At 42.7% G+C, this 19,072-nt stretch overlaps 1 protein-coding gene across 3 annotated transcripts in view; it reads right to left on the bottom strand.

Annotated features, from left to right (window-relative positions):
* PPP3CA (protein phosphatase 3 catalytic subunit alpha) overlaps positions 1-15,607 on the bottom strand; it is a 182,273-nt gene extending 166,666 nt beyond the window's left edge. For all 3 annotated transcript variants that reach the window (XM_027894442.1, XM_027894443.1, XM_027894444.1), the window contains exon 1: positions 14,973-15,607. In XM_027894442.1, the coding sequence (XP_027750243.1) occupies positions 14,973-15,030 (58 nt within the window). In that variant the 5' untranslated portion in view covers positions 15,031-15,607. The remainder of the gene's footprint in view (positions 1-14,972) is intronic.
* Positions 15,608-19,072: the final 3,465 nt, after the last annotated feature.

Raw genomic sequence — 19,072 nt, 5'->3', positions numbered from 1 at the left:
CACAAACTCAGGCAAACGTAATTCATTTTGTAGTTAAAATACAGTCACAAAAGGATTTTTTTGCATTCTCTGCCTAGACAGGTCATCTGATCTCACTGACTTCTCAAGCTGACTCAGCTGCTCTACACATTAGAAAAAGTATTATTACTGCCATAAGTTATCTTTGAATAAAGATAAAACCTGCATTTTGTAAGCCAAAAAATGTTTCTCCTAAACCTTTAGGGAGACAGTTAAAATCCTGGCCATGCATCAAGGCACAGAAAGAATCCACTGCCCTCCCACAGCCCTTTATTTTCTGGGAACCATGATAGAACCAGGGTTTAGTTCTGCCACTTTTGTTATATTAAGACTTCTTTTTTTGCCTGAACTCTTACGAAACCATGGTAATTTGTTAGTACTTGCTGATAAAATTATTTATGAGAAGCAGCTTTCATCATCCATTCAGATAAAGTAAGGCACAAACTGAAGTCAGTGCCTTACTTTGTTCTATGTATGAGAGCATCAGGATAGTGGAGCTTCTCAACAACAGATCCCAGCATCATGTATCTCCCATCATAAAAAAAGACATTTTAATGGCTATACATTAATGTTTCCTCCACAGTCACTCTACAGACATTTTTCATTTAATGTAATCCATAGAAACAACTTTCCCCAGTGACTTATTTGTGACTATGACAGGTGCCCACTGTGCTAAAAAGCATTCTCTTTGCGTGGCCTGTACCTGAGCAGGAGATAATGGCATAACCGTCAGAGCCACTTCAAAAAACAAAAATGTCCTGCAGCACAACTAAATGAGATATCCCTGGAATAGCCATTCATGCTTCAGGTAGGTGAAGACATGCTATTAACAGCACCTGCAGGTTGTTGGGCTTTCCCATCTGCTCTTGATTTCCATCTATTCAAAGCACCTCTTCAGCTCCTTTGGTGTGTTTAATTGCCAGGAACATCCTTCCAGGTTATGATATCTATGTTAAACCTAACTTCTTACCTTTTTTTTTTTTTTTTTTTTTGAGTATCTTTAAGGTAAACCTTTAACACTCTACTTGCCTTTTTGCAACCAGAGGTTCTCCAGAACAAGTGACCTTTTAACATATGCTTTTCTAATTACAAGCAATTTTTTCAAAGACTTATTTATTGGCTACACTAGCAAGCCCCCTTCCCAGTTGCTGTTCAGTGTGCTGCAAAGACAGGAAATGCATTTAAACTTCTTTCATAGGGATGTGTGCTGCCCCAGGTTTTTACTTTACAGCATGATCTATAGTATAGCAAGGCAATTCACACTTCAAATTACAGTATCTATCTTTTTTCTCAAATTTATCACGTCAACTGAGCAAAGCTGGAAGCTGCATTAGCATGACAAAAAAAATTATCTCCATTATCCAGATTATTAATCCATGAAGGTGATTCCACCTACAGAACCTGCTCAAAACTTCTACTATGGTAGCTCTACCAACTTTTTTGAAGCAGTCAGCATAATTTTGCCACACGAACTTTTCTAGATGTTTATTTTCCGTGTCACCCACATCAAGAGATTCCCTTACCATAGGTTTGATTTTACTTTTACACATGCAAGATTTAGGTATTTCCTAGTCAGGTTTAAAGGGCAACATGCATCTTCAAAAGGAAACAAAAAAAAGAAAGCACAAGAAAGCAGCAAAGAAAAAAATATGCTGGAGAGTATCAGAGCTGAAAAAGAATTGTCATCACCCTCAGTTTCAACTGCTGTGCCACTAGGCAAAAATCAAATGAACCAAGGATTAGTAAAAAAAAAAAAACAAAAAAAAAAAAACACACTTCCTTCCAGTAATTAGAAAAAATTTAATGGTTATATCAGAAGTATTATGATAACTATGAAAGATTTATATAAAAGCTTCTTTTCCCTTTTTCTTACCGTTGCCCAAAGCAAAGTACAGTGGTAATACTCTCTGTCCCTATTTTCCAGGTACACCAAAACTCCAGAGCTACACATGCTCAGGAGATTCTGAAACTGGTCAAGCGTGACCAATACAAATGTTTTGCCAGTAATGCTACTAGCTACATATGGTAGCATCAACTAAAAAATAAGTATGATTTCCTAATGCAACATATCTTGCTACTATTTCAAAATAATTATTTGCATGGTGGAGCCTCAATCATACAAAGCATTCTTCCTGTAGAACACCTTATTAGAACCCTTTATTTTTATAGGGAGATTTCTGTATTTCACTTTTGGTCGAAAGGTCTGTGAGTTGATGAAGTGTTTTAATTGTCAATTTAAGAAAGTTCAGCAAAAGATGACCACAGAATGGCTGAGGCTGAAAGAGGCACCTCTAGAGGTCAGCTGGTTGAACATCTATGCTCAAGCAGGACAACCTACAGCCAGCTGCCTAGGGCAGTTTTTGAATGACTCCAAGGATGGAGACTCCACAACCACCCGGGGCAACCCGTGCTAGTGCTTGAAAACCAGAAAATTCACTGACTGCAAGAGCTGTAAGTTTGTACAAGTTATCTCGTACCCTGTCAGAGCCTAGCTCCCCCTTCTCTGTTTCCTACAACCAGCTTTTATACAGGCTGAATGGCCTCAGCTCTCTCAGCTTCTCTCATATTAAAGATGTTCCAGTCCCAAGGCTGTCTTTGTGAACCTGCACTGAACTTGTTCCAGTATGCCCATGTCTTTCCCATACTGGGGAACCAGAACTGGATCCGGTGCTCCAGCTATGTCCTCACCCACGCTAAGCAGAAGGGAAGAATCACCTCCATCAATCCACTGGCAACAATCTTCCTAATGCAGTCAAGAGGGCTGTTGGCAAATTCACTAAAATGACCTATAAAAGGCTCTGTCTCCATAAATCAAGGGGTGGGGGGAAAGAGTCTAACACATATTCAGAAGCCATAGCAACTGGATTATAACCAAAATGATATCTGCAGAGTAACTGTCTGATGGGCAGTACTTCTAAGATTAGCCTAGGTCTACTACTGTCTGTGACAACAGGATACAAGATGTGAGGTTAACACTGCAAGGAAAATTCATATGCATTTAAGATTTTCTTCAACAACAGTAATATCCTTCATCTTCTCTGTGGTAAACAAACAGTATTTACACATGAGGTAAGTGTCACCTGAGATTCAGAGCTCCAGGGAAAGAACAGTACCTTATTCAAAAGGATAAAAGCATGCTACTCCCTAATGTGCAAGTTCTTTGTATGTATAAATTAACTTTCATGTACTTTTATATTTCACACAAACTGTGAGATATGGAGCAACTGCTGAGAGTCCAGAAAAGGGCCACTCAGATGATTTAAGGAATTGAGGCATCCCTCCTCTGATGAAAGGCTAAGAGAGCTGGTGCTAGACCAGATGACTTTAGAGATCCCTCCTAGGCTCTACTAGTTTGTGCTTCTGTGAAGGTGTCAGAGCTCATGCTTTTTCACTGAGAGTGATTAAGAAAGGTACTATTCATAAAAATTAAGGATACACTTTTCTCCAGTGAAGTGGAGAGCAAATGATTAAATAAGGGAAAAGAAAAGCCCACACCTGATAAGGTAGTCAACAGCCTAGAAGCTAAAACTCATCTCTCAACTGAAATGAATGCAGGTTCATCCCCTTTTGTAGTACAAGTATGGAGTTTTTTTGAGTTCACTCTTTTCCTCTGTCTACCAAAAGCAACCTCATCTTAGGATGCTCAAAGGACAGCATCTTAAAAGGCATTTTCTTCTCCTTGTTACTGAAAAAGGACAAACAGCTTAAAACTCTTCACAGTTAGCAAGAACTATAAGCACCTTATCTCAGGAAATTTCCCTTGAAGATGTTGAAAGTTCATTCTCTGATAATCTAAACCTAATTGAGGGTTATATACACAGAATATATGAGTAACCAAAAATTTCACCAACTGCCTTTGCCAGTTCTATGCTTATTGAGAGTCAAGCTCCCTCGTAGCTACTGCATGGACATCTCCAAGATACTCACCTGAACCAAGAGAACTCATTAGGCAAAGTACTCCCAAAGCTGCTCTTTGCTTTGCTTTTAACCTAGACGGGATTCCTTAAGTAACACTTCACTGCACTGAAAACACATGCCCTTGCCTACCCTACTCTTCATTTCTTCTTCCCAAATTCCCCATTTGTAGGCCCAATATACCTCATTATGCCATTAGGCTCCCCTCTAGTAGTCACAGACGCCACCACTTGTGTGACATGGAACAGAAGGTTTCTCAAGCAAGAAAATAATGCTCCCTCACAGACCTGGTATGTACATCTTTAGTACTACCAATGGATTTTAATATTAAGACTTACTCTATTATACCAGAAAAATAAGTTAAGATATATAAATTTATATATCTAAAACTTATGGAAACAAGTTTTATTTAAGGTGACCCAAATGCATTCATTACTGAAGAAAACTCCTTTGTAAAGGGACATAGGAAAAACGTTTACATCAGAAAGGGTTCTACTTATTTTTCCAACAATAAAAAACAACCATACACACATACACAGAAAACATTTTAGACTACAATTCTGAAGACACAGCAACAGAATGGCAAACTATTTCTTGGCAAACCAGCCACTCACAAGTAGACAAGTCCCTTCTCACTTGGTACATGAGAGCATCACAAAGGCACTTAGCTCAGTCTTACAATAAGAGCTAATGCTGTACTGTCCTAAGCTGTGTAAGATCAGATATAACAAAGCAGTTTAAACCAAAGAGAAATCATGCATTGAAAAGGAAGGCCAAAATAAGAAATCCTAGGATAACAACTTGATTCACAGTTTACTCAAGTTAATGAAAAGACTCAAACTCCTGCAGATTTCAGCGGGTTATGAAACAGGTCCTGCAGAGGGAAACGTTCCAAGTCACAAACAGCAATGCCATATTTCGATACCTAATTGCCACCACTGCCTATGAAGAAATCCCTGGTGTAAAATAGAGAACAAATACAATAATCTTGCTTTTTCATTTTAAAAATTGCATGAAAGGAACAACAAAAGAAAGTTATTGAAGAGAACTAGATTGTTCCCAGCTGTTGTCATAAAATACTACAGCTGTTCATGTCATTGCAGCTAATGACCAGTTGCACTTTTTCAAAGATTGTAACACAGTATGACTATTGTAATCTATATCAAACCGAAACTTGGCAAGCATCATGGAAAGAGACTAAAAAACAATTTAAATTCTGTTTGATTTTTTTTTTAAATTTCTGTTCCTGGCTTGGTTTTGTGTGTTTTGAGGGGACAGGGAAGGATTTTTTATGAATGGTTGTATATTCAAATTGTCAATTATGTTCAACTGCTTAAAAAAATCATGGCAAATAAAAGGTATTAAATTATCAAAATTGTCTTTTTCAGTAATAAAAACCAGAATTCAGCCAATAAATACTAATTTTTTTGCTGAAAAGAGGTGTGCTGACTAAACGTATCTCAAGTCCAAAGAGGATGATGAAACATCCCTTCCCTGGAGCCAACAACAGGGTTTGGCTTCCCCATCTAGAAGCTTTTAATTGTTTTGTTAACTGTATTATATATGAACCAAATCAGATTTTTCATGAAGACTCAAATGCAAAGAAAAGGTTAAAACAGAAATCCCCACATATTTAGATGCAGAAAGAATTTTCAGATACAACTCTGTCTACTGGAGCATTACTCCTTGACCGATGGAAAAAAACCTAGGGGAAAGCATGTATTCCCACATAAAATCTCCACAGAACCTGAAACATACTATTTCAAGTAATTTCATGTCATTTCTCAAGAAAACGGAAGAGTATAGGTTCCTCTCTAGCCGTGTGTCTTCCCCTCCGAAATCACCCATACAGAGCCATAGCAGGTTACCGGGGGACCTGCTACAAGACCCAGAGGCACATTTTGCATTGGGAGACGGGACACACGCACGAGATATGTGAGCCACAAAATGGCATTTATTGAAACAAGAAGACAGCTTTTATACAGGGGAACACAGAAGGTTCAGGAATAGGGTGGGACCCCGGCTAGGAACATCAAATCCTGAGAGCTTCCTTATCCAAAGAAAGACAGAAATAATTGCTAAGCATGTGGTTATAACCAAACATAGCACTGGATAACATGTCAGAAGCTAAACCTCGCTTAGGGCCATGTAACTAGACTGCAAAGGATTTCCTTCCAAATGATGGTTACTTCAAAACATGAACAACTCTGAAACTTTGCTTTATGCAGCCATACAGTTTCTGATCTGTCACTAGCAGGAAATAAAAAAAAAAACCCGCGCAAAGTCATACTACCTACCTTTCAAGACACAAAAGTCTACATTAAAAATAAAATCTAATCACACACTAAATTAGGCCAAAAACCTGTAGTTTAGATTCTATTAATTAAGTCTATCAAACAATGCCCAGAGAGAGTGTTAAAAGACTGTCTGCAGTATCACATCTGCACAACCCATTATTAATGCATGTTATTTTCACCATTCCAATCAGAAGTTCAAAGTGCACTTCCTTTCTTGTAGCAACATTGTGTAGGCTTGATACTTTCCTACAATTAGCAAGTATTAGAGCCAACACTATAGCAGAATTTGCTCCATAGCGAGTTAGTTATACTTTTTGCTTCACTCCATCAATTCTATATTGTGCAACAGTCAAGATAACTCAAAAAAAGTATTTTGGTCAAGAGGAATATGATGCAATAAAATTCTGAATGCCTCTAAAGATGCAATGGAAAAAAATAATACTGGCATAGCTATATCAATACTTGTCTCCATCGATACATGTTTAATCCCATTACAGCACTTTTTAATTTTGAAAGCTTCATTTTATATAGCCACCATATATGCCTATCTGAAAGATGAAAAATAGCTATTACTATTGGAAGATCTAATACAACCACTTTTTAGCATTTTGTTTTCCACAAAGATTTTGTACAGTCTCATTGCAGACCAGGTTCTGCATCTTTTATGCTTAAAGCTTAGGGGGGGGGGGGTGTTAAAATTCACTCATCTGTGGTGAACTTCAGTGTTTTTTTAAGTATTATCAACTTGACCAAATCTTACTTTTCATTGCTAACTAATTTCTGTGTATGATTACAAAGACACCAAAAGTGTCACCACCAAAGGTGCTTATACCACCTCCCTTCCAAGTTAACCAAAAAACATGGCTGTCTATGCTAGCTCTCAGAGCTTCTTGCAAACTACGTGAGTTAAAACTAATAGTCACACTGTGAGTTTTCAACATTACTGCTAAGAAACCCGAAGGCAGCAGCTGAACTGTAAAATAGAGACATCCTTCTGTTACAAGCTGGGTAGAGCTTCAGCAGCACACTGACAGTGGAGCTATTCACTGAAAAGAAAACTACAGAGTCAGCAGCTGGCTGCAGTTACATCAGAAGTCTGAGAAGAGGCAGAATATACTTCCCCTATTCTCATGGGCTTCCCCAGGCACCTACGGATGCACTAAAGGAAAGACACGGTGTTCAGTGAACCACTTGCATTAGGTACACACATCCACATTACTCAAATCTACCAGGAAGCACTTAAGCAGCTTGACACATTTAGCAAAAAGCATGAGAGCAATAAGGAGAGAAGAGTTTGCAGAAGTACAGGACAGGAATAGACAGGAAAAGAAAGGGTACATTGAAACAAGAGAGGGAGGAAAAAAAAACCCAACTTGCTGAAAAGAAAAAGAAGGTGTAAAAGAAGTTCAGTACACCACAGATTTTATCCCCGAGGAGAAAGAAGTTTCAGTGGTACACAACTGTCAAACTAAATCTTTTCAAAAAGTCATTAAGTACACCCTAAAAGGAAAGGATACCGTCTACATCTTAAGCACATGCAATCCCCAGACACCACTGCCTTTCCACTTTGCTCCTCCTCCTCTCCAGCTCCAAACATAAACAGTATTAGCTGGAAATTAGCTGGAGATGATGCTGGCATCCTAAGTCAGCCATGTTCTCCTCATACAGGAGTGCTGCCATATCAATATTACGGTGCCTAACCTCTCTTATAAAGATATCAGTCAGTTTAAAATGCACAAAGATGAGGGTCAAGGAGGTACTACTCTGGAGGTGTTATTTCAACAGTGGCAGTTTTCTAGGGGAGGAGTAAGTAGGGTAGGAATAACTGGTTCAGCTTTTTAACTTTAAAAGAAAAATTTACCATCATAGCACTTAGTATCTCCCTGTTTCTCCACGTATGATCTCCTGCCTCTTCCTTCATTCAGTAATTATACAAAAACAATAAGCATGTACCTGGAGTACTACCTGCAGCAGTTATACACCTGAATCTACAACGTGAGTGGCAGACCACTCAACTTACGTGAACCAGGCTGCACATACACTACAATGTTTTTCAAAACTGGGATGCTACTTTCCACAACCCTTGAGTATCCATAAAATGATCTTTTATGGGGGAGAGTCAAGGTATATGACTGATTATCAGAACAGGAAATTATTTTAGTGTTCAGCTGAAAAACCATTGTGAAATCATAGCATTTGACTCATGAAACCACATACAAAAGAATATAAGAAGACACCTTTTTATGAAGATGATTTGAAGTGGCTTTTACTTCAGAAACTTGTGGCTTCTTTTATGGCATACATACAGTGAGTGCTAAGTGGTATCTCTCTATCTTAAAATACTCTTAAGGAAGTATTTTTCTCCACATTCCTTGATGCTATAAACAAACTATCCCCCACTACATGCTGCTCCAACATCACTGAGAAGCCTCACACAAATTAATATTCATATTTAAAAGGAGCACCAAATTTAAATTTTAGTCCTGATTTTGTATATTTAAGTAGAAGCCACTCAGTAAAACAGAAAAATCAGAGGAAAAAAAAAAAAAAAAAAAAAAAAAAAAAAAAAAAAAAAAAAAAAAAAAAAAAAAAAAAAAAAAAAAAAAAAAAAAAAAAAAAAAAAAAAAAAAAAAAAAAAAAAAAAAAAAAAAAAGGAAAGAAGATCCAAGCTACTAATTCATTGACATTACCCAAAATTACTTTTGATAGAAAATCCCTTTAGAAATACCAGACAGAAAGAACGTGCTGAGTTCTAGAAGTCATGGAACTACAAAAAGATAATTTAAAATATCAAGTTTCATAATCAACGGTAAATGTATTTTGCACTTGATCTTTCTGCCACAATATGCAGAGAAACACAAGCATAACCATGCAACTATCATCTATCTCTAAGAGGGATATATGTGATGGAAGTAAATACCATTCAATTTGGGAATGGATAGCAGAGAGCAAATAACTGTTCTATACAACATCCCCCCCTATGGAAAAATTATCTCAAGTGGCTTATATTTTCCAATTAAGTTAAATGCTGATGTTATCCAGTATGTACTCCTCTTTCAAGATTCTCATCACCACCAATGGTATCAAAAGCACCAGCTCCCATGCTAGGTTCAATCAAAAAGAGCAGGCAACAGAAGACAGCTTTAGCCAAAGTGGAACTCAGAAGTATACGAAAGGTTTTTAACACACACAAATAAGACAATTTTGTTCCTCATCTCGTATCAGTCCTGAGACTCGGCACATTCATCAAGCCACTCTCATCAGACAGAGGATGAGAAAAGCCTACCACCTATGCAGTGCAGCAATAGCTACATAAGAAAGGCACCCTTCAGTGTGAACACATTTTCCCCCTATAGCTATACAGCAAAAGACTTGTTTCACTAAAGGGCTTATTTACAAAATAATCTTGATGACTAAGAGGCTCAGCTGAGTTCATAAATCAAAATAAATCACCAGCTTTATTACACATAGTTGCCAAGCGCTGTACTTTGGCCTTGTTTCAGTTTCTCAGCACCACAATCCTTCACAAGTGTTATACACCTGTCACACACATATACAGCTTTACACAGCGTAAAACCTACCAACACTGCGATACCCAAGATGCATCCAAGTGACAGAATCCACCAGTCTTTCAAGTGTTAAGTTTTGACCACAGAATAAGAACAAGGCAGTTAAATATAGGGAAGAAAACCAAGTAACACACCTACCTCATTTTCTTTCCTAAACAACCATAAAGTCTATGCAGGTATATTCACTTGTTCGCTGCTCTCACACAGCTTGTTTCATGAAGGTACCAGGGAATCTGCAACTACAGAGGCACCAAAGCTGAGGTGGATGTACATCCCTTCCTTCAAATGAAGGCAAAAGTGGATGGAGAAGAGCAGATAATCCCCCACTGTACCAATGCCACCCTTTTGGTGTAGCTGAAGGTGGCTTCTCTAGTTAATAACACTCCTTAAAACCTTTTTCAAAAAAGGTTTTTTCACAGGAAGCAAGTACATTCCTAAGTACTAAAAGGAAAAATAAATTAAAAGAAAAATGAAGTCAGTTTCCTATGTCAATAGTAACAGCTACAAATCAACTCCTTTTTTCTTCATGACGACCAGACAGATACCGAATCTTCAGCACTATCAAAAGACAGGCACATCACCGTTTACTCAAACTTACACCAAAATATATATACCAAATTCACAAGCACTACGAACATTCAAGTCATCACACAATTACTCAAAAACCACTGAAGAGCAGCCCAGCCCTTGCAGGACACATCTATGCTGAAAAAACTGAACTTGATTCACAGAGTCTGTCTCTCTGCAATTCTCTGCAATTGCAAGCTTCAGCAATTCACCAATGCTGGATTCCAGCCTGGAGCGCAAGCCTTTGGCGAGTACACACAAGTCTCCCTGGACTAATGGGAATTAGCATTGAAGTTTAGAGTTTCCATTATTGACAGCAATTTTACCTTTCACAAATCTGAAATTAACACTGATGGCAAACATATTGATCGTGAGCTGGCATTCCTATTATATTACAAACTACTGTCAGCCTGCACATTAGAAGAGCATTAACAAATGACACAGTTTGAAATTCAGAGACAGCAGAGACCGGTGTCTAGTTTTATTGTATGCTGTCAATTGTTGATATAACTGTATACACCTTGGCATGCAAAGCACAAGAGGAAAGGACACTGCCAACACCAAGGTTCACAAGCCATGGCTGCAGCCCATCTAAACAGCTGAGATGGAATGATTTCATTAAAACTCCGCTTTCCTTCTAAGAAAAAAACACACAACAAAACAAACAAACAAACAAAAAAAAACCCACAAAAACCACAACCAGTTGACCCGTCCCAAAAAAGAAAAACAATCACTGTCCTTGCTAATAGCAAGATTTCCAAGAAACACTGACTTCACTGCTTCGTATGACTACTTCAGCTGACTTTTTAAGTTTTTTACTTAGGATTCTTTGCTTTAGAGCAGTATTTCTAGGAGGCAGTAATGCAACACTAAATACTGTGAGGAGGTCAAGTAACATGATACATGGCTTTTTCTTCCATGTCAGTGGGGTTCAAATCTTGCCAATGTCAGTAGTGACCAAAAGCTGTTGACATCAGGCAGCTGTTATGTGACCCATGAGGAATGAGCTAGTATCCTCAGTCCAGTTTTTGCTGGACAGGTATTCATTCCTACCTTCACAAGAACAACCAAGCCCTCTCACTGGCAAGCCTCAGGAGTTAAAAGCAGCATGGATAAGGAGTAGCTCGGTCCTGAAGGAGAACAAGAACTTAAAGACAGCTCTGTTCAGGTGAAAGCTGCATCATACCTCTAACAAAAAAGGCAAGGAACTTCATAAATACATCGAGTCAGCATATCCTGCAACAGTATGATGCTCTGATCCTCGATCCAACAAACTTCTGAAAATACCTGAACATACAAGTTATCATATTGGCAGTCAAGAGACCAAAGGGTTGCTCTTCTACAAAATCACAAAATCCCGAGAGTAAAGGTGCATTGTCTACTTTGCATCACAACGTACCATTTTAAGGAGAGCACCAGAGTAAATCAAAAAAGTACCTCTCAAACCATAAGTGCATCCTCTGGATTCACTCAATTCTGGATTAGTTCAACAAAACAGATGATTTTTGTCAATTTTAACAACAGCTAATTTGCCTCTGAAAACAATATACACAAACTTGAATTTCTCATTACACAGCAGTGTCAGGTCTGCCTAAGAGAGGCAGAGGGAAACTGGGACGTAAAACATGAGGGGTTCCTAAGCCTTTTTCCTCTCCTCCCAAAGCATGTTTTATTTTTGTGTCAAATCAGTTTAAGCACAGTTCAGACAATTTAATAAGCAAAGTAAAACGAGTGTGAGATGAAGTCCTTGCCTACGGAAATCCCCCACTTCTCAGTATTTTTGAGCACTTTAAGCATGAGAAGAAAAAAAAAAAAACACAAAAAAACCCACACACCAAAAAACCAAAATCAACCAAAAACCCACAGTAACCCCTCGAAGAAGCAGCTCTTAGCCACGAGCAATCTGCACAAAGCTGCTGGAACTGTACCCCCCCCATGCCAAGCCCGTCCCACCGTTACGTAACAATGCCAAGCCAGGATTTTCACCAGCCAGCCCAGAATTACTGTTAGAAAGAGACATCTCCTGTCATGCACGAACATTAGGTTTTAAAAATATCAATGTAATAAAAACAAGCAAAGAAATCCACACATGCAAACAGAAGAAAAAATTTAATCTAGAGTATACATCTATTCATTAAAAGCACTTCCTTTTCAAGCAAGGTTTTATGTGTTATTCTAATACAAAAGAAAAGTTCTTTTATCAGGTTGTATCTTAAAAATGTCAGAATATCTCACATTATAAAAACAAGACTCTCCAACTACTTGCATAGGTGTTTACAGGGTGCCTTTTTTTTAATTATACTTGACTGGTTTAACTTTGCAAGCCTATTTCAGTTGTTCATCTCAAGAAGGTACTGTCCTATAGGACAGATACAGCAAAGTATCTTTTCCTAGCTCTGTTACCACCAATTGCTTTCTTACTAGATTTCCTTACTGCCTGTATGAAGGCAGTGTGAAGTGTCTATGATGCAGCAAAGAATAATCCTATTAAGAATCAGTTTACTGTGTACTAGTGTCTTCAGATGCTATTTTAAGACCTTAAAAGGATTTCACTATTTAATAGAGGGCTGAATCAGTTGAATAAATCTTCACATCTCCACTGAAACACTCACATTATGAGAGAACAGTTACCAGGGGAGATAGACACCTAAGCAGCATGTATGTTCTGTTCTTTTTGTTCAAGGCTTACACTCAGTTTAAAAAAGTTGGCTTCTGTTTTAGTTACATTATGAAAATATCTAACTATATGTTCTGCTAAGTTTTCCTAGAAATACTCTTTTTAGATGTTTGAGATGCTTACATGTGTGAAAAATGCAAAGAGCACCTGCTAGCAAAATACATCAAGATGCGCTGAAACCACTGAGGGTTTTATAAATATTGAGATAATTCCTACTCAAGATGAAGATCAACATAAGCCATAGGAAGTTTTGCCATAGCAAAGATCAGGACATTTGGTCAAGTGTTAAGACCACAGCAGATTAAGGAAATTTAAACAAAAATTAAATTAGGCATCCCATAATCATGAAGAAGTCTTCCCAATAGGATGGTTATTTGTTGTTTCTACAGAAGTATCAGCTAAACATAGCTGTTTCAGGCTTCTAAAGCCTACTCTTGGTGCAATATAAAACTAGCTACTTTAACAGTAAATATTGCAGATATTAAGAAGTAAGGGCAAATTTCCAAGTAATTTAAAAAAAAAATCTTGTACTTATATTTCTTACAACATCTGAAGATCTACAATTTCCTTTGGAGGAAAATAAAATGAAGAGGGCAAAAGGCTTAAGAAGGTAAAAGTAAATATAAACACAAATAATACATCTTTCCCAATAAGATTTACATTGAGTGCTTAATTTTGGTATACACTCATGTAAATACAGAAGTATATATATTTCAAGGCCATCTCCATTTCTTGCCTCCCAAGATATGTACAGATGCATACTGCACCTAGGATTTGTGTTGTCCACCGTAACACCCGGTGCTGGCATACGGGTTATAACCTAATAGGATGAAATATATTACATCCAGCTATGTGACCAATGTGGAAAGGAGGACAAAAAAACCAACCAAACAGAACCCAACACACAACCCTCCCCCAGACCATTAAATACACACACACTTCATACATACTGAGAAATGCACAAGTGCAATTTAAATGAGGCACTACCCCAGTAAGACATGCCTTGGTCTGTACTGCAGGGCACAGTGTGTTGTTAACCCAAACTCTAATTTGTTTATACGGCCGAGGCTGGCAGCACACGCACACCTTCGAAACAGAGCAAATACCATGGAGCCGATGCGCGTTTGTGCCGAGCACCCCCACGCACATCTGCAGGCACACGCGGGAGCACGGCCACCCTACGCCCGCGGGATAACTTCACATCCACGCAGGCCGGGCCGTCAGCAGGAGACGGCGATGGAGAAGGAGGAGGAAGCAGCTTTCACCGCCTCCCACAGCGCCCGCGGCCCGCCCCGCCCGCCCGGCATCCCCGCCGCGGGTGCCGCGGGGGCGGCCCTGCGGAGAGCGGGGGGACGGGGCAGCCGGGCGGAGAAGCCGGTCCCCCCGCAGCGGCGCTCGGTGCGGGAGCGGAGCTCCAGCTACTGGCGCGGGGAAGGTTTTGAGGCATCCTTGCTGCATGCGGGGAGCAGCACGGTAGTGACAAGCGGCGGCGCAGCCTGCGGGGGGGGCTCCGGGGAGCGCAGCCCGGAGAAGGAGGTGGTGGAGGAAGGGGGATGCCCGGAGGAGCAGGCAGGCTGGAGGAGGCAGCCGAGCCCTGCCCCCCTCTCCCCCAGGCACCGGGGCGGGGGAGGAAGCTGGGGCTCCCCCTCTCTCTCACGCCAGCCCTGTGCAGCGCCTTCAAGGCGGAGAGCGGGAGGCGGCGGGGGGAGGAAGGGGGGGAAATGCTGCAATGTAGCGCCGGGCGGGCAGGCGAGGGAAGCCGCAAACCCTCCACTGGGGCCCGGCGCAAGCCCCCGGGCCGAGCCCACCGCTCGCAGCGGCCGCGCCGGCGGCAGCCCCGCGGTACCTGCCCGGGGCGGGGACGGGGAGCACGGACGCGACCCCAGCGGGACGACCCGGCCGAAAGGGCGGCCAGGGCGCAGCACTCACCTTTCACCACCCTGTCCGTCGTCGATAACTTGGGATCAACGGCCTTATGCTCCGACATGTCCGGCGGCCGGGGAGGCGGCGAGGCTCTCCCCCCTCGGGCACGGCAGGCGCGGGCTGAGGCGGCGGCCGCCGCTGCGGTCACGGCTCCGGCTCCTCCGCTGCGGCCGAAGTTGCCGCGTCCCGCCGCCGCTCGCTGGCTCGGCTGGGCTCTGCCGCGCGGTGCCTTCCTCCTTCGTCTTCCTCCACCCCCGTCCTCCTCTTCCTCCTCCAGTTAATTATTATTGCTCGCTTTCAATCACGCCTCCGGGCTGTGTAGGACGGCTCGCTCTTCCACCCCCTCCGCCAAAGACCCCGGCGACAACACCCTCGGCGGGGCGGCTGTCAGGCAGCGCCGGCAGGAAAAGCCGCGAGTGGACGCGGGCAGCAGGAACAGCCAGGTTGCACACGCAGCGGCCAGCCCTGCGCTTCCTTCCTCCGCGGCGCGCCGCTCCGGCTCCTCCCGCCGCCGCCGCCACCACCACTGCCGCCGCCGCCGCACTGGACCGGGATGCGGCTCCGTGCCTTGCCCGGCGCCCCCCGCAGGGTCTGTGCCCCGGCTCGCTCCGACACCGGCCGCGGCCCCGCGCCGCTGCCAACGCTCCGCCGCGCAGCCCCCGCGCGCCGCCCGGCCCCGCCCGCCGGGCTCCCGCTCCCGCGCGCCCCCATTGGCCGCCGCCGCGCTGCCACTCACTGACAGTCGGCCCCGCCCCGCCCCGCGCGCACCCAGCGGCGGGGCCGCGCATCCCGCATGCCCGTGTGGGGCGGGGGGGTGGGGGGGGCGCGCCTCTCCTCACCCGCGGCGGCGGCGGCCGCTCCCCGGGGAAACCGCGCCCGGGGCCGCGCCCGCGGGCAGGGCCCCCGCCACCTCCGCCCCGCGCGGGTCCCACCTGCCCCGAGGGGGTGCCCGCCCCGGGGAGGGGCGTCCCCGGAGCGCTGTCACGCAGGTACGGGCACGCGCGCAGCCAGGGCTGGCCTGCCGCGGAAAGGAGTCCTTCTTAGGTAACATCCTTCAGTCCGGGGGGTTGCTGATGTATCCCCCCCCCCCTCCCCCCCGGGAGAGAGGCTGGGATGGAGGAAAAGCACAGCCGTCTCCCCCCAGCTCGGTGTCTCGCCCGGCGCACCTGGCGCAGGCCGGCTCGGCGAACGGGGCAGAGCTCGGCCGTGCTGCTGGGGCCCGTCCGGCACCACCGCCTCCTTAAATTGTCCTGCAAGGGCAAACACCGTGATCAAACATGGGTGAGAAGTGTTCGGTGCCCCCCGTTGGAAGACAACGACTCTTCCTTCGCGTGTCTTAGAGGATCGGAAAGTAATTTACATCTGTGACAGCGTCCCCCATGGTTCTAGACAACATAAATATTGTTTAGGGCTTGTTTATACATGTAGTTGTTCAGGAGGAGCTATTCCTGACTAGTTTCATGACTAATTTCCAGAATAAGGCTGAGCTCTTCTGGTTTAGTTTAACACTGTGAGTTTTAATTAAAGACGAAAATAGGGCACACCTATTCTGGAAGAGGGATGTTTACAGAATTGTTGTTGAATAACTCCTGTGTAGATGAGCCAAGAATCAACAGACACCTAAACCGGCTTCCCATTTCCCTCCAGGGTGATGTACAAGTTGCTTGCTTTTGCAGATACTATTGCTTTGGAAAGCCACAAAGAAAGTAAGATGGCAGTTATGACACATACTCTCTGCTTTGATTTGCCTGACATTTTTAGGGGACATTTTGTTGGCTCTCTGTGGTATTTTCACCAAACATGGGAAGAAGACATGGTATGTGACTGATATTCGGTACAACAGCATGAGTTCTCAGCTTGTTCCAACAACCGTGGTGAGCTCTGTGTGCTGTGACCATCCTCTTATCCCAGGAGCACAAACTAGCTGGGTAATATAAAGTTGCCATCTGAGATTCCTATCTCAGTGGTCACACAAGAATATGAAGCAGAGCTAGTGCTCAAGCAAGGGTATTTTATATGTGCCCAGAAAAACCCTAAAGTCCATGACAACTGTGCAGAACCCTCCCATATGTTAGGCATACTTCTTGACATACCAAGTGTACAGCAGAATCTGGACAGAAAAAAAACCTACATCTTCATCCCCACTGCTGGGAAGTGCTGCTTAGCGGCACTCAATGCTTGGACACAGGAGAAGCAATGTTAGGAATGCAGTATGTCCAGTACTGCCTACACCTTGTGGGCCACAACTTCATGAGATGTGGACAACCAGTTTGGATCCATTCTTCTGTGACTGCAGGCTGTTTGCATGAGTCATCTGGATTCGTCTTGATAGGCTGCAGTGAGAGAGACTGGGTCTCTCCAGCTATGTGTGCTCCCCCATTAGTCAGAGGACAAGACTTCAGCTTTGATTTTTTAACAAAGTATCGTCATTTTGCATCTTATATAAGGACATCCAGTGTCATAACTCCAGCATGTTTGTATTAATTCTGAAAGCTATACAGATTTTTTTTTTAACAGTTTTCCTTTGCTTCTAGTTTTCAATTATAATATGCCATCTAGGCTGGGTAAAGTTCTTTCACTTTATCTTGTGGAGGGTCTTGATTAGTAATGGCCAGTCTTCGCGAACGAAGAACCGGGGAAGGTCTTTACACCTTCCAGCCTGTGCATTGGATTTTTTAGGTGAGACACAGTGTGCGCAGAACTGAGCCCACCCTTTAATCCTGAGGTTCATCTGCCGGGGCCAAGCGAGCTTGGACAGTGGCAGCGAGGTCCTCAGGACGTAGATGGATTGCCTTATGGGCTAACAAGCTCCATCTGCCCGGGGAGTGGCCCCGACCAGGAATCGAACCTGGGTCTCTGCAGTGACAGTGCAGCGCCTTTACCCCCTAGACCAACAGGGTCTTGATTATTCTTCTGTTGAACGCGTTTAGTCTTCCTTTCCCAAGGTAGAACTCCCATTTCAGGTCATTTCTTCTTTAGGAGTTTTCAGATAAGCTGTCATGAGACAAATGTCAGTACCACTGCCAAATACCTTGTATCATGCCACTTCTCAAGGTATAATATAGCCAAGATTCAGATCACAGGTATAAGACCTCATGACTACTCTGTTATGATGTGGTCCAGCGTTTACCCCATGACTTGTTTCAGGAGCAAAATCCTTATCCTTGCTGTGAGGAAGGGAAAGGAAGAGAGGCAGAAATCACCAAACACTGTCTTTGTTCTCTGTTAATGGTAACACACTAGAATTATTCTGTGTTTCAGAACTGTGTTAGTAGTAAAAATTGTATAACCATTCCTTATGACTTAAATCTGTCCTTTAAATCCATCTACACAGGTGGTCCTTCATCTTTTCTCACACTCCTGTATCATAGAGGGATTTCTGTTTCATGGGATCTGAGTCCTATTAGATTTCTTTTTCTCATTTAATAGTGGGAGGAGAACATGGAGATTATATCTTTGAATGAAAAGAACACAGTCAGTGGATTCTGGGAAAATTCTAACACACTTGACCTCTTGCATCACTAATTCCTAGTAGCATCGTTAGTCATTTCATCCCCTGATAGAATAGAAGCCCAGCATGATACATTGGAAGCTCTGATCTCCTGAAGAGCAGTCACTTCTGATTACCAATTCTGAAGACAAGCTCTGTGAGAGCTGGGGGAGAAAGAATTTTTTTCAAGTCTAGAATAAGGCAGTACCCACCTCTTTGACTCAGATGAGCAATTCTTTTCCATTTTAGCTGAGGCATGACATTTTTTTTTTTTAAGCACACAGCAGCTCTGGAAAGTAGCAGCATCTAGCTGAAGTGGAAGAAGGAATACATGCCCATACAATGAGAAGCCCATAATTTTAAGCCAGACTTTCATAAAGTCCCATGAAAAATTAGCAATCAAGTTGTCTTGATTCTATTTCAGCGGCAAGGTGAAGATTATTTTCTAGAAATGTAACCCTACTTTTGCACACTGACTCAACCAATTAAGATAGCATTTTAAAGTATTGATTGTAAGAGATATTGGTTAAAGTTTTGATCATTATTGTTAGAGAAAAACTGTTCTAGCTACAGGGATCTGTCCTTCATGCATTAGTTTTAGCCTCTGGAAGTTCTG

Source organism: Empidonax traillii, unplaced genomic scaffold (genome assembly GCF_003031625.1).
Source record: "Empidonax traillii isolate 1590-97213 ecotype Southwest subspecies unplaced genomic scaffold, ASM303162v1 scaffold427:size767076, whole genome shotgun sequence".
NCBI classification, from domain to species: domain Eukaryota; kingdom Metazoa; phylum Chordata; class Aves; order Passeriformes; family Tyrannidae; genus Empidonax; species Empidonax traillii.
Note: the sequence above shows the minus strand (reverse complement) of the source record. Positions and strands in the feature narration are given on the sequence as shown.